Here is a 21,772-nt window from a genome sequence, read left to right on the forward strand (position 1 = left end):
GTAGACAAATTATTTAACCTTTCTATGCCTTCATTTCTTCATCTGTGAGATTGCAATAGTAATAGTTCCTACCTCGCAAGTTTGCTGAGAGGACTCAGTGAGATGCTGTTATCATTATTTACATATATGTAATTATTTTAATAACCATAATTTTACCCTCATTGAAAATTTTACCCTCATTTTTTGAGATACTAGACATTATTTCTTAGCAAGGAGTTGAGAACTCAATCTTTGAATTTGTTTCTCTGAAAAGAGAGCATATTTACTTGGTTGAAAATTCAAAAGGGTCTATAATACAAAATCATCTCATTTCTACACCCCAGCTTCCCTGTTCCCCTGCCTGTGTTACTTGTTCTCCCTTCCCTTTTACACAAATGGTAGTATGCTACACACATTCTAGCCCTTGTTTGTTTTACTTTTACTTAACAGTACATTTCTAAGATGTTTCCTTAATAATATGTAAAGAGTTTCTGTATTTTTTTATAACTGTATAGTATTGCATTATGTGGATGTATCATAACTTATTTAACCATGATAAGCATTTAGGTTGTTTCCAGTCTTTTTTGTTTTTTTTTTTTTTGAGACAGAGTCTAGCTCTATCACCCAAGCTGGCGTACAGTGGCTCAATCTCGGCTCTCTGCAATCCACCTCCCAGGTTCAAGCGATTCTCCTGCCTCAGCCTCCCAAGTAGTTGGGACTATAGGCACCCGCCACCACACCCAGCTAATTTTTGTATTTTTAATAAAGATGAGGTTTCACCATATTGGCCAGATTGGTCTTCGAACTCCTAATCTCAGGTGATCCACCTGCCTTGGCCTCCCAAAGTGCTGACATTACAGGCATAAGCCACCACACCTGGCCCAGTCTTTCACTATTAAAAACAACACTATAGTGAATAACCTTATACATACAAATACATACTGTTACGTACTTCATTCCATATATGTACAAGTACACTTGACAGATAAATCCTGAGAAGTGAATTCCTGCATCAGAAGGATGTATCTTTTTATTTTGATTGCCAGACGATCCAATAGAGGTTTTACCAATTTCCACTTCCAGCAGTGCTACAGGTTTCTTCACACCCTGACTAATACAGTTTGTTAGAAAATGTGTTGACAAGTAGCTGGGATTACAGGCATGCACCACCATGCCTGGCTAATTTTGTATTTTTAGTAGAGATGGGGTTCCACCATGTTGGCCAGGCTGGTCTCAAACTCCTGACCTCAAGTGATCTGCCTGTCTTGGCCTCCCAAAGTGCTGGGATTATAGGCATAAGCTACCATGCTCAGCCCAGAGTACTAAGATTAAAAAGTGTGTTTCACACATCCTTGGGTTGGAAGAGAAGAATCTGTTTGCTTTAGGAGGTTAAAAGTCTACACTTTGTAGATGTTGACTGCTCAGCACTAGGCTGGACAGGGCTGTCTCACTGGGCTGCATTGTGGCAATGATGTGGAAATAGAGGTCATTTTTGGCCAGGGTGGAATTTATGGGCTACCTGGGCATTCCCTCTAGGTAGGATTAGTACATAGTCAACCTGAATGGCCTGGATCAGTTGGAGGAAGTTGCCCCAAATGATAGGGTGGTCAGGGTCATTGTTTGGTAAGCATGTACCTGATGCAGGCTCCATCGGTGGGGCAGGATTAGGAGGATCTGCCAGACAGTTCTAGGGTACCTCTTTCCGGGTACCTCTTCCAGCTGCCCTGGAAGGTTGGTGCTCAGAATGTCCAGGGTGTATTGTAGGCTCCCAGATACTGAGAGGTCCCAGAATAATTGGGAATAACCTTAGCAGATACGAGAACTCCCGTTCCTAGGACTCCACTGGATATCATATCAATCCAGTTAACTTCTAGTCTTTCAAGATATGGGAGCTGAAGCCAAAGAGCATCCTTTTAGAGGTATCTTTTCCTGGAGATGGATCACTGTGGATACTCCTAAAAGAAGACCTCTATAAGAGGGAACTTCATGACTTAATCAACGAATCTCTATTGGACTCACCAATGAGAACCTTTGTCAAAATTATCAGGACCAGGTGTGGTGGCACGCACCTGTAGTCCCACTTAGGAGGCTCGGATGGGAGGATGGCTTGAGCCTGGCAGGCAGAGGTTGTGGTAAGCTGATACCACACTACTGCACCCCAGCCTAGGTGACAGAGTGAGATCCTGACTCAGAAAAAAAAAAAAAAAAAAAAAGAGAGAGAGGGAGGGAGGGAGAGAGAGAGAAGAGAGAGAGAGAGAGAGAGAGAGAGAGAGAGAGAGAAAGAAAGAAAGAAAGAAAAAGAAAGGAAAGAAAGAAAAGAAAGAAAGAAAAGAAAAGAGAAGAGAAAAGAAAAGAAAAGATCAGGACCTCCAGCTTTTCACTGGGTGTGATTCTCACCTGTGTCCTTCCTAGTTCATAGCAGGAAAGAATTGGCAGACTAGCATGACAAAGAGGAAATGAACTTTATTTTATTTATTTAGTTTTTTTGGAGGGGGAGACAGGTTATTCCTCTGTCACCCAGGCTGAGGGCAACCTCAAACTCCTGGGCTCAAACAATCCTCCCACTGTAACCTCCCAAGTAGCTGGGACTACAGGCATGCACCACCATGCCAGTTAATTTCTAAATAATTTTTAGTAAAGAAGAGATCTCACTATGTTGCCCGGGCTGGTCTTGAGTGATCCTCCTGCCTCGGCCTCCCAAAGCGCTGGGATTACAGGTGTGAGCCACCTCGCCCAGCCAGCAAGTGAACTTTAGAATCAGACAATCTAAATTTGAGTACTAGGTCAGCTCCTTACTAGCTCTGTGATCCTGGGGAAACTGTTTGCTTTCTCTGAGCTTCAGTTTCCTGTCTGTTCTTTGGTCTAATACTACGGGGTGCCTTCTTATTTTGTTTTAATTAATGTAATTTTTTAAAAGCAAGTAAGATCACTTTTAAAAGAAATAATAGAAAGAAGATAAGATCACATAGAGACAGCAACAAATTCTGAAAGCTGTGCTTTAAGTGCTGTGCAGGTTTATATTATAAGCTAGAAAAGCGAGAATCTAATGTGGGCATGGAACGTGATGGTATGGGTTTGAGGTCAGGGGCCTGTGCATTATTATATTACACACTCAAAGGGAGAGAGAATCAAGAATTGGAGAAATAAATGCATACTGAAACACATAGCTAGTTCTCCCTATTTCTTTTCCCGTTTTTGTTTGTTTGTTTGTTTGAGATGGAGTCTCGCTGTCACCAGGCTGGAGTGCTGTGGCGCGACCTCAGCTCACTGCAACCTCCAACTCCCTGGTTTGAGTGATTGTCCTGCCTCAGCCTCCCTTAGTTCTCTCTATTTCTAACCTGACAGATATTCAGCCCATTTTTAAGTTGAAAAGTTTAATAATTATATTCATAACATTACTTAGACTAGTTTTTGCTAGAAGCAAAGAATGGTCATGTTACTCTGGGACACTGGGCTGGGCCATTTTCCCCTCTCCTTTGACATGTCTGTCATCAAGAATACTGTCTAAGAGTGGCCTTTCCCATTCTGGAGCCTAATGCAGCCTTCCCATAAAAGCCTAATGAGGATTTAATTCTTTGTCTCATATGTGGTTTTAGATTTCTTCCCAATAGAGAACGGGTGCAGTGGCTCACGCCTATAATCCCAGCACTTTGGGAAGCCAAAGGAGGTGGATCTCTTGAGGCCAGGAGTTTGGGACCAGACTGGCTAACATGGTGAAACCCCACCTCTACTAAAAATACAAAAATTAGCCAGGCATTGTGGTGCATACCTGTAATCCCAGCTACTCAGGAGGCTGAGGCAGGAGAATGGCTTGAACCTGGGAGGCAGAGGTGGCAGTGAGCCAAGATCGTGCCACTGCACTCCAGCCTGGGCAACAAAGTGAGACTCTGTCTCAAAAAAAAAAGTTTTTTCCTAATAAGAGTTTTCCAAACCGATGATCAGGAAGGTTCATCCAAAAAGAGCAAAAGTAAAAATTAAGACCATAAAAATAAAAAAAATTTAGGCCAGCCATGGTGGCTCACGCCTGTAATCCCAGCATTTTTGGAAGCCAAGGTGGGTGGATCGCCAGGGGTCAGGAGTTTGAGACCAGCCTGGGCAACATGGCAAAATCCCATATGTACTAAAAATGCAAAAAAAATAGCCGGGTGTGGTCACACAAGCCTGTAATCCCAGCTATTTGGGAGACTGAGGTGGGAGAATGACTTGAACCCAGGAGGCAGAGGTTGCAGTGAGCCGAGATCAAGATCGTTACCACTGCACTCCAGCCTGGGCAATAGCAAGAGACTCTGTCTCAAAAATTAATTAGTTAATTAAAATAAATTTAAAGCAGATGAAATGTCTATATGGAAATATTCTGATTTCTTCAGGGTCTCTTTCTATATTAAAAGGTAAGTCTTAGAATTAGGGATGGGCAAGTAAGAAAAATGATTAGTTCTTCCTTGAAAAAATGTTACGTAGAAAACAAATTAATGATGGACCCTCTGCCCAAAGCAACTTTGACCAGGAGATCTGAGATTGATGCTGGGGCTGCTGCTGAGATCCAGAGGATCAACAAACTCATAGCAGCTTCCTCAGTGCCATGAGATCTGGATTGTTAAACATTTAGGAGTTAAACCATGTGTCCATATGGGGGTCAAAAAAAAGAAAACAGAAGTTAAAGAGAACTAGAAATTCATTTATTCAAGCCAAAAAAGCTCCCCCTAATGTTTAATGCCATTATTCATTTTCAAGACTAAATATATAGGAATTCATTAGGATGAAGAAATGGCATCATAATCAGCAAGAAATACAGCAGAATAAATACTAACTTCAAAATGTGTTCCCTAAAAATATCCTGGCTTAATTTCATTTCCTCAGGGTACTCTGCTTGCCACTCATGTTTTTGCAGATTTGGGGACCGAGTGGCGAGGCACGCTTTCTGCGTCTAGGTGATCTGGCTTCTGTCCCACCTAGAGCCATGGTTGGAGAACTTTTCCTTTTCATAACCTTCCCCTAGGGCTGGTTAGCAGCCTCCACACCTAATCCAATCTAAAGGGTGTGCTATTTAAATAGTGAGTTAAGTGCTAGTGGTTTTTAGAATGAGCTAATGTTAAACCAAAGCCAGTTTCAGGGTAAGGAAATCAGGAAACAAAGGATTTTTAAAGCTTCCTGGCAAGATGAAGATTAAGGTTTTAAAATCCTGTTTTGTTTTTTATTTGCAGTGAAGTAGGGGCCCTCCCAAGCCTCTCTCAGTTTAGTTCAGCAAGCATTTCTCGAAGGCTTAAGGGATCAGTAGAGGGGAGGGAGGTTACTGCACCAAAGAGGAATCGTGTTCCCAAGCACGATCTTACTTTCCAGTAGCAGTATGGCATTGCTTGCCCTGTCCATCACAAGCTTGTTTCTAGTGTGCTACTAGAACTTCAGGCAACTTTAGGATATGAACAATATACATTTAAGTAAACAAGTTTCTTTATGTTATTCATTTAAAGTATCAATGAACCAGGCCAGGCACCGTGGCTCACACCTGTAACCTTAGCACTTTGGGAAGCCAAGGAGGGAGGATAGGTTGAGCCCAGGAGTTCGAGGCTGCAGTGAGCTATGATCTCACCACTGCACTCCAGCCTGGGTGGCAGAGCGAGACTGTCTCAAAAAAAAAAAAAAGTATCAATGAACCAAATAGTTCTGGGTTTTTTGTTTTTTGTTTGTTTGTTTGTTTGAGACAGGGTCTCACTCTGTCACCCAGGCTTCACTGCAGCCTTGACCTCCTAGGTTTAAGTGATCCTCCCACCTCAGACTCCCAGGTAGCCTGCACCACAGGTGCATGCCACCATGCCCAGTTAATTTTTTATTTTTTGGCCAGGCATGATGGCTCATGCGTGTAATCCCATTCTTTGGGAGGCTGAGGTGGGTGGATTACCTGAGCTCAGAAGTTCGAGACCAGACTGGGAAACATGGTGAAACCCCATTTCTACTAAAATACAAAAAACTAGCCAGGCATGGTGGTGTACACCTGTAGTCCCAGCTATTCGGGAGGCTGAGGCAGGAGAATTGCTTAAACCCGGAGGCGGAGGTTGCAGTGAACCGAGATCGTGTCATTGCACTCCAGCCTGGGCAACAGAACGAGACTGTGTCTCAAGAAAAAACTATATATATACACACACATATTTATGTGTATATATATATACACACACACACACATATATATATATATATATTTTTTTTTTTTGTAGAGACAGGATCTCCCTGTGTTGCCCAGGCTGGTCTCAAACATCTGGGTTCAAGCAATCCTCCTGCCTTGGCCTCCCAAAGTGCTAGGATTACAGGAATGAGCCACTGCACCTGGTCTAGTTCTGGGTTTTATTTATTTATTTATTTATTTATTTATTTATTTTTGAGACGGAGTCTTGCTCTGTGCCCCAGGCTGGAGTGCAGTGGCGCGATCTCGGCTCCTTGCCACCTCCGCCTCCCAGGTTAAAGCGATTCTCCTGCCTCAGCCTCCTGAGTAGCTGGGATTACAGGCGCCTACCATCACGCCCGGCTAGTTTTTGTATTTTTAGTACAGACAGGGTTTCACCATGTTGGCCAGGCTGGTCTTGAATGCCTGACATTAAATGATCCACCCCCCTCGGCCTCCCAAACTGCTGGGATTACAGGCATGAGCCACCTCACCCAGCCCAGTTCTGGGTTTTAATTGTGGCCTTTCTACTTAATAGTTACGTGACCTTGGAGAATTGACTTGACCTCTCTGAACCTCACTTCTGTTTTTGATTTTTTTTTTTTAAGAGGCAGGGTCTTGCTCTGATGCCCAGGCTGGAGTGCAGTGGACCATTCACAGCGCCCTGCAGCCTCAAACTCCTAACCTCAAGTGATCCTCCCACCTCAGCCTCCCAAAATGTTAGACTTATACATGTAAGCCACTGCACCTGGCCTCAACCTCACTTATTTTCTTTCTTTCTTTTTCTTTTTGTAAGACAGAGTCTCGCTTTGTTGCCCAGGCTGGAGTGCAGTGGCGCGATCTCGGCTTACTGCAAACTCCGCCTAATGGGTTCACGCCGTTCTCCTGCCTCAGCCTCCCGAATAGCTGGGACTACAGGCACCCGCCACCTCGCCCGGCTAATTTTTTCTATTTTTAGTAGAGAGAGGGTTTCACTGTGTTAGCCAGAGTGGTCTCGATCTCCTGACCTCGTGATCTGCCCACCTCGGCCTCCCAAAGTGCTGGGATTACAGGTGTGAGCCACTGGGCCTGGCACTTCTTTATGGATAAAATGGAAACACCTCTTCTGGCATCCACCAATGTCATCAACTTGGTTGGTGTTCTAGGCACTGTCCAATGGAGTCCCTGAAAGTTTTTTCTCAACCCCAAAGCTGAGCATCCATTTTTGCCCTTTCTAGAGTAGAATCCACTGGATCTTCCAATCCTATCTCCTTTCTGTCTGAGACTTCCTCTCTAGGCCATTTCACCTTGTGTTCTCTTTCTCTCTTTTGAATACACAATTTTTACTAAAAGGGCCTCTAAGAGCTCTGCTGTTGAGAAACCAGCGTGACTTGGCACAGTGGCTCACGCTTGTAATCCCAGCACTTTGGGAGGCCAAGGTGGGCGGATCACCTGAGGTCAGGAGTTCAAGACCAGCCTGACCAATGTGGTAAAACCCCATCTCTATTAAAAATACAAAAAACTAGCCAGGCATAGTGGCTTGCGCCTATAGTCCCAGCTACTCGGGAGACTGAGAATTGCTTGAACCTGGGAGGTGGAGGTTGCAGTGAGCCGAGATTGTGCCATTCCAGCCTGGGCAACACAGCAAAGCCCTGTTTCAAAAAAAAAAAAAAAAAAAAAGGCTGGGCATGGTGGCTCATGCCTGTAATCCCAGCACTTTGGGAGGCTGAGGCGGGCGGATCACGAGGTCAGAAGTTCGAGACCAACCTGGCCAATATGGTGAAACCCCGTCTCTACTAAAAATACAAAAATTAACTGGGCATGGTGGCGTGCACCTCTACTCCCTAGCTACTCAGGAGGCTGAGGCAGAAGAATTGCTTGAACCCAGGAGGCAGGGCTGCAGTGAGCCGAGATCGTGCCACTGCACTCCAGCCTGGGTGACAGAGTGAGACTCCGTCTCAGGAAAAAAAAAAAAAAGAAAGAAACCAGCATGGCTCAAACCATCATCTCTTGCATCTAGGATTCTTATAGCCCTTTTCAGAGAATCACAGGTTAGGACCACTTGGGCAAATTGAAGACATCTTCTGCCTTTCCTCTGCGATCCCAGCAACATCCTCCTTACATTTAAAAATCTAGCCTAGGCATGGTGGCTCAAGCCTGTCATCCCAACACTTTGGGAGCCTGAGGCAGCAGGAGTTGAAGACCAGCCTTGGCAAAACAGCAAGACCCCTGTCTCTAAAAAAAAAAAAAAAAAATTTTAAGCCTAGTCACAGTGGCTTATACCTGTAATCCTAGCACTTTGGGAGGCCAAGGCAGGCAGATCATTTGAACCCACGAGTTTGAGACCAGCCTGGGCAACATGGCAAGACCTAAAATTTAAAAATTAGCCAGATTATCCAGCATGGTGCTACACGCCTGTGGTCCCAGCTACTTGGAAGGCTGAGGTGGGAGGATCGCTTGAGCCCAGGGGTTTGAGGCTGCAATGAGTCATGATCGAGTCAGTGCACTGCAGCCTGGATGACAGAGCAAGACCTTGTCTCAAAAAAAATTTTTTTTTTTTTAATGACCTAAAGATACTAGCCTGGGTGTGGTGGCTCACACCTATAATACCAGCACTTTGGGAGGCCAAGGTGGGCAGATCACCTGAGGCCAGGAGTTTGAGACCAGCCTGGCCAACATGGCAGAACCCTGTTTCTACTAAAAGTACAAAAATTGCTGGGCACGGTGACTCACACCTGTAATCCCAGCGCTTTGGGAGGCTGAGACAGGCGGATCCCAAGGTCAGGAGATTGAGACCATCCTGGCTAACACAGTGAAACCCCGTCTCTACTAAAAATATAAAAAATTAGCCAGGCGTGGTGGCGGGAGCCTATAGTCCCAGCTACTCGGGAGGCTGAGGCAGGAGAATGACGTGAACTCAGGAGGCGGAGCTTGCAGTGAGCTGAGATTGCGCCACTGCACTCCAGCCTGGGCGACAGAGCGAGACTCCATCTCAAAGAAAATAATATGTATACAAAAATTAGCCAGGCATGGTGGCACACACCTGTATGTAACCATAGCTACCTGGGAGACTGAGGCACAAGAATTGCTTGAACTGGGAGGCGGTGGCTGCAGTGAGCTGAGATCATGCCACTGTACTCCAGCCTGAGCAACAGAGCAAGACTCCATCTCAAAAAAAAAGAAGAAAGAAAAGATACTAAAAAATGAAAATACTATAAAAATACTGAACATCAGGAAGCGTTTCTTTCTGATAGTAAATTTGTTTGCTTCCCTCTTCATATAATGAAAACAATGTAACTCGTTTCCTTTTCTGTTTTTTTGGTTTTCGGTTTTTGTTTTTTTTTTGAGAGGGAGTCTCGCTCTGTCGCCCAGACTGGAATGCAGTGGCACAATCTCGGCTCACTGCAACCTCTGCCTCCCAGTTTCAGGCGATTCTCCTGCCTCAGCCTCCTGAGTAGTTGGGATTATAGGCAGGCACCACCACGCCTGGCTAATTTTTGTGTTTTTAGTAGAGATGGGGTTTCACCATACTGGCCGGGCTGGTCTCAAACACCTGACCTCATGATCCACTGGCCTCAGCCTGCCAAAGTGCTGGGATTCCAGGCGTGAGCCACTGCACCCGGCCAACTCATTTCCTTTTCTAATCCACTCAGTGGTTACTTACAATTAAATGATCCCAAATTGCCAGTATCATTACTTTCTCTTTCTATTTAAGTAGCCTTGTTCCATTTTTATCCTTGAATTTTTTTGAATTACATTTTTTATTTTTTTATGGCTAGTTGGGGTGTAAATTCCAAATAGGTAAGTTCTTAAGACTGTGTGTCTGGCATTGCATCATCTACCTTTGACGTGTACACGATTGGGGCTGGAGTGTGTTTTACCTACTGTGTATTACCATATCCCAAATGTGCTTCCCTTAGCTATTATAGAAACGTTCATATAAAACATGTAGTTGTGATGTGAAATGTTAACTCTTATTTCCACTTTTCTTCCTCCTGTCTTGCTCCCCATTTTCTTCTTCTTTTTTTTTTTTTTTTTTTTTTGAGCCAGAGTCTCACTCTGTCGCCCAGGCTGGAGTGCAGTACTGCAATCACAACTCCCTGTAACCTCTACCTCCTGGACTCAAGCAATCCTCCCACCTCAGCCTCCAACACTCTCAAGTAGCTACTAGTGGACTACAGGCACACACCACTGCACCTGCCAGATTTTTTTTTTTTTTGGACAGAGTCTCAGTCTGTTGCCCAAGCTGGAGTGCAGTGGTACAATCTTGGCTCACTGCAACCTGCGCCTCCAAGGCCCAAGCAATTCTCCTGCCTCAGCCTCCCAAGGAGTTGGGATTACAGGTACCCACCACCACACCCAGCTAATTTTTGTATTTTTAGTAGAGATGGGGTTTCACCATGTTGGCCAGGCTGGTTTCGAACTCCTGACCTCAAGTGTTCCGCCCACCTCGGTTTCCCAAAGTGCTGGGATTACAGGCGTGAGCCACTGTGCCTGGCCTTAAACTTTTTATAGAGACAGAGTCTTGCCATGATGGCCAGGCTGGTCTTGAACTCCTGGCCTCATGTGATCCTCCCGCTTTGGCCTCCGGAAGTGCTGGGATTATAGGTTTGAGACAGCCCACCTGATCTTCCTCCCCATTTTCTAAGAATAAATTCAGAGGATTTTTTTCTACCTATATTTATTAATAAATCCTCTTTTTCTCCCTAACTGCAGTGTGAAATGGCCACCAGTGGTGACAGACAAAGAGACTCAGAAGTTAATTTCAAGGAATTGAGAACAGCAAAAATGAAACCTGAACTACTGAGTGGACACATCCCCCCAGGCCACATTCCTAAGCCTATCGTGATGCCCGACTATGTGGCGTGAGTATCAGTCTGAATTCTTCCTCAAGGTAGAAGTTGAGGGGCCCCATTTGGTCCTTTCATTTTCCAGTTTGTCTCCAAGTTAATACTCTGTGCTTGAAATCATGTATGTAAATAGTTGTTACCTGAGAGGTAATGTATTGAATTGAAGGTACAATATGATCAGTAAGGAATAAGCTAAGCCGATTTCCCATTCAGCTTCTTTTAGTGAAACGATTATATCTTTGGTTTATGTTTTTCCCCCAGAAAATACCCTGTGATTCAGACAGATGATGAGCGAGAACGCTATAAAGCCGTGTTCCAAGACCAGTTTTCAGAGTACAAAGAGCTGTCTGCAGAAGTTCAGGCCGTCCTGAGGAAGTTGGATGAGCTGGATGCAGTGATGAGCAGATTGCCCCATCATTCGGAAAGCCGACAGGTTAGTGTGTGCAGCTGCCTAGGAGGAGCACTGAAATCTAGAGGATGAATACAACCTGGCTTTTTTTTTTTTTTTTTATCTATGAGACAGAGTCTTGTTCTGTTGCCAGGCTGGAGTGCCGTGGCACAATCTTGGCTTGCTGCAACCTCCACCTCCTGGGTTCAAGTGATTCTCCTGCCTCAGCCTCCCGAGTAGTTGGGATTACAGGCATGTGCCACCACACCCAGCTAATTTTTTTGTATTTTTAGTGGAGATGTGGTTTCGCCATGTTGACCAGGATGGTCTCAACTCCTGGCCTCAAGTAATCCACCCACGTTGGCCTCCCAGAGTGCTGGGATCACAGGCATGAGCCACTGCATTCAGCATGAAATCTGGGGTTGTTTTTTTTTTTGAGATGGAGTCTCACTCTGTCACCCAGGCTGGAGTGCAGTGGCGTGATCTCAGCTCACTTCAAGCTCCACCTCCTGGGTTCATGCCATTCTCTTACCTCAGCCTCCCGAGTAGCTGGGACTACAGACGCCTGCCACCGTGTCCAGCTAATTTTTTTGTATTTTTAGTAGAGACGGGGTTTCACCATGTTAGCTAGGATGGTCTCGATCTCCTGATCTCGGGATCCATCCGCCTCGGCCTCCCAAAGTGCTGGGATTACAGGCGTGAGCTACCGCGCCTGGCCCCCAAAATCTGGCTTTTAAAAAAATTTATAACCATTTACATGTGCTTTCTGTGTCTAGGAAAGCATTTGAGATCCTCAAGGTGTCTAGTCAAGATGACAATTCAAATTATGTAACTTAATATCTTTTGTCTTTAATTATTAAACAGTATTTTTTCTTTTTGTTTTTTCACTCTGTGCTTACCCACATTTTATTTTCTTAAGTAAAATATAAATTTGCCTAAGATACATACCAAGTCAGGCAGGGTCCCAAAGGAGACAGATGGCACATTCAAACTAGGATAATTCACAAAGGTTTATTCAGAAAGTGAGTGTAGGGAAGCCGCCAGGGGCATTGCATTCCCCTGCTAAGCCAGAGCCCAGCAGTTAGCACTCCAGGCGCAAAGGCAGAGCACCCACTGAGTAAGAGTGGAGAGCAGAAATGGCCAGGCACAGTGGCTTATGCCTGTAATCCCAACACTTTGAGAGGCCAAGGCGGGCAGATTGCTTGAACCCAGGCATGCAAGACCCTGGACAACATGGTGAAACCCCATCTCTGCAAAAAATATAAAAATTAGCCAGGCATGATGGCATGCACCTGTAGACCCAGCTACTCAGGAGGCTGAGGTGCGAGGATTGCCTGAACTCAGGAGGTCGAGGTTGCAGTGAGCTGTGATTTTGCCACTACACTCCAGCCTGGTGGACAGAGTGAGACCATGTCTCAAAAACAAAAAACAAAACAAAAAAAAGAGCAGATATGAGATATGCTACAAATGTGAGCTGCTGGGCACACACATCAGACTGGTAGCTGTGATTATGACATAGAGGAAAACCAGGAGTAGAAATGGTGGTTAGAGGGGACTTAAGCTTTTTTGTAGTGCTCTTCCTCACCCCCCACATTTTTCACATTTTGAAATAGGAGTATTGAAATAGGAATGCCTTATAACCTGTGCCATTTTTAAATTTTTATTTATTTATTTATTTTTTGAGATGGAATTTTGCTCTTGTTGCCCAGGCTGGAATGCCATGGCATGATCTCAGTTCACTGCAACCTCCACCTCCCAGGTTCAAGCTATTCTCCCACCTCAGCCTCCCAAGTAGCTGGGATTACAGGCATGTGCCACCATGCCCAGCTAATTTTGTATTTTTAGTAGAGATGGGGTTTCACCATGTTGGTCAGGCTGGTCTCGAACTCCTGACCTTATGATCTGCCCGCCTCAGCCTCCCAAAGTGCTAGGATTACAGGCGTGAGCCACCGCACCTGGCCACCTGTGCCATTTTTAAATCAGATGTACTCTTTTTTTTTTTTTTTTTTTTTTTTTTTTTGAGACAGAGTCTTGCTCTGTTGCTCTGTCACCCAGACTGGAGTGCAGTGGCGCAATCTCAGCTCACTGTCACCTTTCCCTCCCAGGTTACATGATTCTCCTACCTCAGCTTCCCAAGTAAATGGGACTATAGGTGCATGCCCAGCTAATGTTTGTATTTTTAGTAGAGGCAGCGTTTCCCCATTTTGGCCAGGCTGGTCTTGAACTCCTGACCTCAGATGATCCGCCCACCTCAGCCTCCCAAAGTGTTGGTATTACAGGCGTGAGCCCCTGCATCTGGCCCAGATGTACTCTTTTTAATTGAGATCTCATTCACATATAATAAATCTACCCTTTTAAAGTATACAATTCGGTGAATTTTAGTATAGTTACAGAGTGGTGCAATCAGCACCACTCAAATTCCAGAACAGTTTAATCACTCCAAAAAGAAATCCTGTATTGGCGGGGGGCAGTGGCTCATGCCTGTAATCCCAGCACTTTGGGATGCTGAGGCAGGCAGATCACTTGAGGTCAGGAATTTGAGACCAGCCTGGCCAACATGGTGAAACGCTATGTCTACTAAAAATACAGAAATTAGTTGGGCGCATTGGCGGGCTGAGTAATCTCAGCTACTTGCGAGACTGAGGCAGGAGAATCACTTGAACCCAGGAGGTAGAGGTTGTCCAGCCTGGGCACCAGAGCGAGATCCTGTCTCAAAAAAAAAAAAGAAAAGAAAAGAAAAAAAAAGAAACTGTTACCCATTACATAACTGCTAATAATTAGCAGTTATTTCCCATTCTCAGCTCTGTCCAGCCATTGACAACCAGTAATCTACTTTCTGTCTGAATGGATTTGCCTAGTTTGAACATTTCATATAAATCCTTTGTGTCTGGCTTCTTCATTTTGCATAATGTTTTCAAGGTTCATCCATATTTTAGCATAAGTCAATACTTATTCCTTTTTGTGGTGGAATAATATTCTGCTATATGGATATACCACATTTTGTTTATCTATTTATCAAGAGATAGACATTTGGTCTTTTCCAAATGTCTATATAGACATTTCCACTCATTGGCTGTTATGAATAATGCTGGTGGGAATATATTTGTGTAATATTCTCTTTTTAAAAGAGGCTGTATTAATCTATTACATGTATAATTAAATTTTAAAAACTTTGTAAAAACTAAATGTTGGTCTGGCTGTGGTAGCACATGGCTGTAGTGCCAGCTACTCGGGGGGCTGAGGCAGGAGAGTCACGTGAACCCAGGAGGCGGAGGTTGCAGTGAGCTGAGATCGTGCCACTGCACTCCAGCCTGGGCCAAAAAAACCAAAAAAACTAAATGTCAAATTTATCAAAAAAACCAAAAAAACTAAATGTCAAATTTATGTGTGGGAACACACACACACACACACACACACACACACACACACACATATATATAATTTTTTTACCTGAGAAGTTGGGTATCTTTGTTTCGACCACAGACTCTGTTAAGTGTACATTTAAATCACTTATCATTATGAGTTAACTAAGCCAAATGTGTATTGCAGTGACGTTTTCCTAACCCTGGAGCAATGGAATGGTGTTGGCTAAGAGACACCAGTACAGGAAGCAAGAGAAATTCAGCAAATATTGAGGTTGAATGTCAGTACCATTTGGAAAATAAGCAAGGCCCACGGGTCTAAGAAGGGTGACCTAGGTTAGAGGCCGTCAAAGGAGTGCAGGAAGCCATGAGGCCCCAGGAATCTGGATCAGTGCAGGTTGGGAGGAGCAGGCTTATTGGGAGAAATAATGCAGAAAATCCTGACCTGCGAGTCCGGGCGTGGTGGCTCACACCTGTAATCCTAGCACTTTGGGAGGCTGAGGCGGGTGGATCACCTGAGGTTGGGAGTTTGAGACCAGCGTGACCAACACAGAGAAGCCCCATCTCGGCCAGGTGCAGTGGCTCACGCCTGTAATCCCAGCACTTTGGGAGGCCAAGGCAGGTGGATCACCTGAGGTCAGGAGTTCTAGACCAGCCTGGCCAACATTGTGAAACCCCGTCCCTACTAAAAATACAAAAATTAGCCGAGCATGGTGGCACTTGCCTGTAATTCCAGCTACTCGGGAGGCAGAGAAAAGAGAATTGCTTGAACCTGGGAGTCGTAGGTTGCAGTGATCCGAGATCGCGCCACTGCACTCTAGCCTGGGCGACAGAGCAAGACTTCATCTCAAAAAAAAAAAAGAAATTCCGTCTCAACTAAAAATACAAAATTAGCCAGGTGTGGTGGCGCATTCCTGTAATCCCAGCTACTCGGGAGGCTGAGGTGGGAGAATCACTTGAACCTGGAGGCAGAGGTTGCAGTGCGCCAAGATATCACCATTGCACTCCAGCCTGGGCAATAAGAGCGAAACTGTGTCTCAAAAGAAAGAAAAAAAAACAGTCGGGGTGCGGTGGCTCACGCCTATAATCCCAGCACTTTGGGAGGCCGAGGCGGGTGGATCATTAGGTCAGGAGATCAAGACCTGCCTGGCCAACATAGTGAAACCCCGTGCCTACTAAAAATACAAAAAATTAGTCAGGCGTGGTGGAGGGTGCCTATAATCCCAGCTACTCGGGAGGCTGAGGCAGGAGAATGGCTTGAACCTGGGAGGCAGAGGTTGCAGTGAGATGAGATTGTGCCATTGCACTCCAGCCTGGGTGACAGAGCGAGACTCCGTCTCACCAAAAAAAAAAAAAAATAAGAAAATCTTAACCTGTAATCTTTGAGCCAACACCCAGTGGTATCTGGTTTGTGTGCTTTAAAATGGACAAGGGCTGCAGCACGTGGTCTGCAGTTGGGAAATCAAGAGGGTCCTGATGACAGTACAGGCTGAGACCAAGTCTTCCCATGATGTTTCCACCCAGTATCAACAACAGCCATTACCTGTGATTTTTAACAAGACAGGGCTTGTAAGTAACCCAATGGCAGGCCCGTGGTTATTATTATCAGTGTATCCTCCAGTCCTTATCTAAAGTAGAAATATTAACCGTATTACAAAAGTTAGCTTCTCCTTGGCCACAGGCTGAGCTTTGTCCTGGGCAGGAGTCCACAGACTCATTCATTTTCCCACCATGTCCCCATGGAAGCATGTGAGGCATTTCAAAGTCCAGTGGGCCTGTTTGGAGGCAGGTTCTCTCACAGACATGGTTGTGCACCCCTGAAAAATAGTCACATGACTTTTCTGAGCCCATAAAATAGAAATATTGCCCCAAACAATCCCTCTGGTCCTCACCACTCCTTAAATTCAGTGACAGACTCTATCTAGATGGATGTTACAGCTCATCTCTGCCTGCATCTCCAGCACAGCAGTGCTAACCCCAGCAGTAAGTTTATTCCTTGTCCAGGATCTGTTATTACAGATTGCAATTAAATCACCAGGTTTATTTTCAAAACTGCTGGCAAGCATTCAAAACACAAACATACTGATGATCTCAGTCTGTAAAAGAGATTGAAGAATTAAAATTGTTCGGGCAAGGGGGCTCATGGCTGTAACGCCCACACTTTGGGAGTCAAGGCAGGATGATTGCTTGAAGCCAGGAGTTCAAGATGAGCTTGGGCAATATAGCAAGACCATGTCTACTCATAAAAAAATAAAAATTAGCAGCCGGGCATGGTGGCTCACACCTGTAATCCCAGCACTTCGGGAGGCTGAGATGGGTGAATCACAAGGTCAGGAGTTCAAGACGAGCCTGGCCAACGTGGTGAAACCCCATCTCTACTAAAAATACGAAGAATTACCTGGGCGTAGTGGTGGGCACCTGTAATCCCAGCTACTTGGGAGGCTGAGGCAGGAGAATCGCTTGAACCCAGGAGGGGAAGGTTGCAGTGAGCCAAGATCGCACCACTACACTTCAGCCTGAGCGACAGAATGAGACTCCATCTCAAAAATAAATAAAAAATAAATAAATAAATAAATAAATAAATAAATAAATAAATAAATGAAAATAAAAATTAGCCAGGCCTGGTGATGTGCCGTATAATCCCAGCTACTTGGGAGGCTGAGACAGGAGGATCACTTGAACCCAAGAAGTTTTGGTTACAGTAAGCTATTGCACCACTGCACTCCAGCTTGGGCAACAGAGCAAGACCCTGTCTCAAAAAAAAAAAAAAAAGAAAGAAAGAAAATATACTGGGAAAAGGATATGGATCAGTGATGGAAAAGGTTCTCAGGGCAAGCTTTTATTTTATTATTATTTTATTTATTTATTTTTGAGACAGAGTCTCACTCTGTTGCCCAGGCTGGAGTGCAGTGGTGTGATCTTGGCTCACTGCAACCTCCGCCTCCTGGGTTCAAGTGATTCTACTGTCTTGGCCTACTGAGTGGCTGAGATTACAGGTGTGAGCCACCATGCCTGGCTAATTTTTGTATTTTTAGTAGAGAGGGAGTTTTGCCATGTTGGCCAGGCTGGTCTCGAACTCCTGATCTCAGGTGACCCACCCACCTCAGCCTCCCAAAGTGCTGGGATTACAGGTGTAGGACAAGCTTTTAGAACTATAAATTATTGGCTGGGCACAGTGGCTCACACCTGTAATCCCAGTACTTTGAGAGGCCAAGGTGGGCAGATAACTTGAGGCCAGGAGTTCGAGACCACCCTAGGAAACATGGCAAAACCCCATCTCTACTAAAAATACAAAAATTAGCTGGGCATGGTGACGCACACCTGTAGTTCCAGCTACTTGGGAGGCTGAGGCTCAATAATAGCTTGAGCCAGAGACGTGGGAGGTTGCAGTGAGCTGAGATCATGCTACTGCACTCCAGCCTGGGTGACAGAGGGAGACTGTCTTGGAGAAAAAAAAAAAAAAAACCTGTAAGTTATTATATTTATTTATTAGGTTTGCTTTGTCTGACAATCTCTATGCATAGGTGTGCATGGATGAATGAGGGCATTGCTGTAGTAATCTGTTCCCTTTGGATAGACCGTTCAATTCCTTAACAAAGTTCATATTTATTATAAAACTTAGGAAAAAGTTACAAGGAGCCTTATATTAGCTATTTTCAAAAGTTACATACTGTCAAACTGCTTAACCCCAACACCTAATAACTCGAAAAAGAACTTTCCAAAGGGGATGAACTTTCCAAAAAGGATGTACATAATCATAACTAATGTGGTTATTATGTGGCAAGCACTTTATAAGGATCATTTCAAATAAGTGAACCTTCTTACAACCCTTTGAGGTCATTATGGTTTTATTTCCATTTTTCCAATAAGGAAACTGAGCTTGCCAGCTGTGTGACCCTGGGCAAGCTGTGTATCCTCCCTAAGGGCCTGGGGCTTGGGTCTGGTTGCATGTGGTCAGGGCCCTTTCTTTTATTGCCTGGGCCTAGCAGATAGTAAGCCCTCAAATATTTGCCTGTGAAATGAATTTTTGTGTGTCACTGTTTTCATTATTTTCGTAGTTAAAATTGTTTTTTGTTCTAATTCTCAGTGTGCTTTGAGATATGATTTGAGTAAATGCAAATGTTTTAACTTAAGTATACAATATATTATTTTTAGGAACATGAGAGAATTTCAAGAATCCATGAAGAGTTTAAGAAAAAAAAGAATGTGAGTAAAACAGTTTTCTTTCTCAAACTGTATTCTTATCCAGGTACATATGTGATCATTGACAGGCTCTAGATTCTGTTAGCTAACATAGTTCCTTTTTGTATTTCGTGAGATGCTCCTTTTAAGGGAAAATGGCTGCTGGATGCCATTTCTTGTCATGTCTGTTCTGAATACATTTTGCTGTGTCCTGATTTAGCAACCTAGGGAAATGAGCATTGATCAGGAATTCTCCACCTGTTCCTTCAAAAAGATGAACTGATTTTACATCTTTCCAGCTCTAACTTAATCTCAAAATCAGTAGAGGTGGCTGGACACTGGCTCAGGACTGTAATCTCAGCACTTTGGGAGGCCAAGGCGAGTGGAACACCTGAGCCCAGGAGTTTGAGACCAGCCTGGGCAACGTGGCGAAAACTTGTCTCTACAAAAAAATACAAACATTAGCCGGTAATGGTGGCACACGCCTGTAGCCCTGCCTACTTGGGAGGCTGAAATGGGAGGATCACTTGAGCCTGGGAGGCAGAGGTTGCGCTGGGAGACAGAGTACGCCACTCCACTCTAGCCTGGGCAACAAAGTGAAACCCTGTCTCAAAAGGAAAAAAAAAATCAGTCAAGGCTGTAGAGACCATTTGTTAATATTTTCTATACTTATTACTTTTTTTAAAGAGATGGGGTCTTGGCATGTTGCCTAAGCTGGCCTCAGACACCTGGGCTCAAGCAATCCTTCCACCTCAGCCTCCTGAGTTGCTGGGACTACAGGCACATGCCACTGTACCTGGCTTTATTTACTTTTTTATGTACATCAGATAGTAAAATGAAAGGTGCCTCAGCTCTTTGTACTTCTGTTTGATTTTGCTGTGAATCTAAAACTGCTCTAAAAAAAAAAGTACATTTAAAAAGTGTGTAAAGAGCTTAACTATTACTCTGAGTTCGGAATCTGCTATAGAGACTTTCGTTGTGTATGATCATTTCCTGTGTGACAATGTATGTTTCTGTTTTTTTTTTTTACTGAGGAAGCCAAGATCCAAAATAATGCTTATATTTCTTTTACAGGATCCTACATTTCTGGAAAAAAAAGAACGCTGTGATTACCTAAAGAATAAACTTTCTCACATAAAGCAAAGAATTCAAGAATATGATAAAGTAATGAATTGGGATGTACAAGGTTATTCTTAACCCTTATTTGAAACCACTTTTTATTTTATTTTATTTTATTTTGAGATGAACTCTCGCTCTGTCACCTAGGCTGGAGTGCAGTGGCATGATCTCGGCTCACTGCAACCTCCACCTCCCGGGTTCAAGCAATTCTCCTGCCTTAGCCTCCCTAGTAGCTGGGATTACAGGCATGCACCACCACACCCAGCTAATTTTTGTGTTTTTAGTAGAGAGGGGGTTTCACCGTGTTGGTCAGGCTGGGGAACTACTTTTTTTTTTTTTTAAATAGCAGGTTTACTATTTATTTACTGCCTTTTTGATGCTAGCCTCTGTGGTAGGTAAGCAAGCGCTTCCCGAATCAGCTTCCAGTTGGTTTAACCAGTATGCAACATTAATGATTTTACTCAGACATTTTTAAACACATTCAGATGTACCAAGGGCCTTTACTAAGAATGGAAAAAATCCTGTGTTCATCTGTGACCAATTTCATATTCGTCTATCGCATTTAAATGTGTCATCATTTTAGAGATTGTATCCTGGCGGTGTGATGGGCAAGTGGACTATCAATTCTGGTGCTAGTTTTTCCTTTTTCACTCAGGCAGGTTCCTAGGATTTTTCTAGGACAAATTTCTCTTCCTAGAGAAATTCCTAGGGGATTTCTAAAGGATTTTTCTAAGGGAAAATGGGTGACATCTTTCAGAGGTGTTATTTATTTCCTTGAAAGGTATTTGAATCCCAGATCAACATTTTCAGACATCCTGATCTTGGGCAAATTGCTTAATATCTCTGTGCCCGTTTCCTCTTCTGTAAAATGGGACTAATAGTAGTCCCTTCCTCGTAGAGTTGTTAGAATTAAAGGAGTTACTAATATGGTAAGAACTATATTAGTGTTTGTGAAATCTACGGAAGTGTTTGTGAAATGAATAAATTATAAAGAATGAGTCTCAAGAAAAGGTCCTTAATGAGCAAGCCCAACTTACTTAACCAAGAGCCTAAGTGTCTGGTGCCTTTCTGTTTTGTGGTGTTAACTCATGGCCTTAGCCTGATGCTTCCCTGTGTCTCTGTGGCCCCTGGGGTTCCACATGGCCTCCCTGTCTTTCTTCAGTGTGACTGTACATCTCTCCATCTCCCCATAGTCCAGCCTGCCCTGGACACATTGAATTGTATGAATGGTATTGCTTTTCTTTTCTTTTCTTTTCTTTTTTTTGAGACAGAGTCTCGCTCTGTTGCCCAGGCTGGAGTACAGTGGCGCCATCTCGGCTCACTGCAAGCTCCGCCTCCCGGGTTCACGCCATTCTCCTGTCTCAGCCTCCCAAGTAGCTGGGACTACAGGCCCCCGCTACCACGCCTGGCTAATTTTTTGTATTTTTAGTAGAGATGGGGTTTCACCGTGTTAGCCAGGATGGTCTCGATCTCCTGACCTCATGATCTGCTCCCCTCGGCCTCCCAAAGTGCTGGGATTACAGGCGTGAGCCACCGCGCCCAGCTGTTATTCCTTTTCCATCCCCTTTGGACATACGTGCTACAGTCCCACGATGTGGCATTTCCTTGAAAACTTCCTTTGAATTTTTGGGATGCTTCTTTCCTTCCTTCCTTCCTTGCTTCCTTCTTTCCTTCCTTCTTTCCTTTCCTTTCCTTTTTCCTTCTTTCTTTCTTTCTTCTTTTCTTTCTTTCTTTCTTTCTTTCTTTCTTTCTTTCTTTC

At 44.2% G+C, this 21,772-nt stretch overlaps 1 protein-coding gene across 4 annotated transcripts in view; it reads left to right on the top strand.

The window, feature by feature from the left end:
• Positions 1–21,370, top strand: part of MARVELD2 (MARVEL domain containing 2) — a 31,695-nt gene extending 10,325 nt beyond the window's left edge. For 3 of the 4 annotated variants that reach the window (XM_021939423.2, XM_021939422.2, XM_009208578.4), the window contains 4 exons: positions 10,829–10,977; positions 11,224–11,395; positions 18,868–18,918; positions 19,969–21,370. In XM_021939423.2, the coding sequence (XP_021795115.1) occupies positions 10,829–10,977; positions 11,224–11,395; positions 18,868–18,918; positions 19,969–20,091 (495 nt within the window). In that variant the 3' untranslated portion in view covers positions 20,092–21,370. The remainder of the gene's footprint in view (positions 1–10,828; positions 10,978–11,223; positions 11,396–18,867; positions 18,919–19,968) is intronic. The other variant, XM_003899770.5, reaches the window with a different exon arrangement.
• Positions 21,371–21,772: the final 402 nt, after the last annotated feature.

This window comes from Papio anubis, chromosome 5 (genome assembly GCF_008728515.1).
Source record: "Papio anubis isolate 15944 chromosome 5, Panubis1.0, whole genome shotgun sequence".
Taxonomy (NCBI): domain Eukaryota; kingdom Metazoa; phylum Chordata; class Mammalia; order Primates; family Cercopithecidae; genus Papio; species Papio anubis.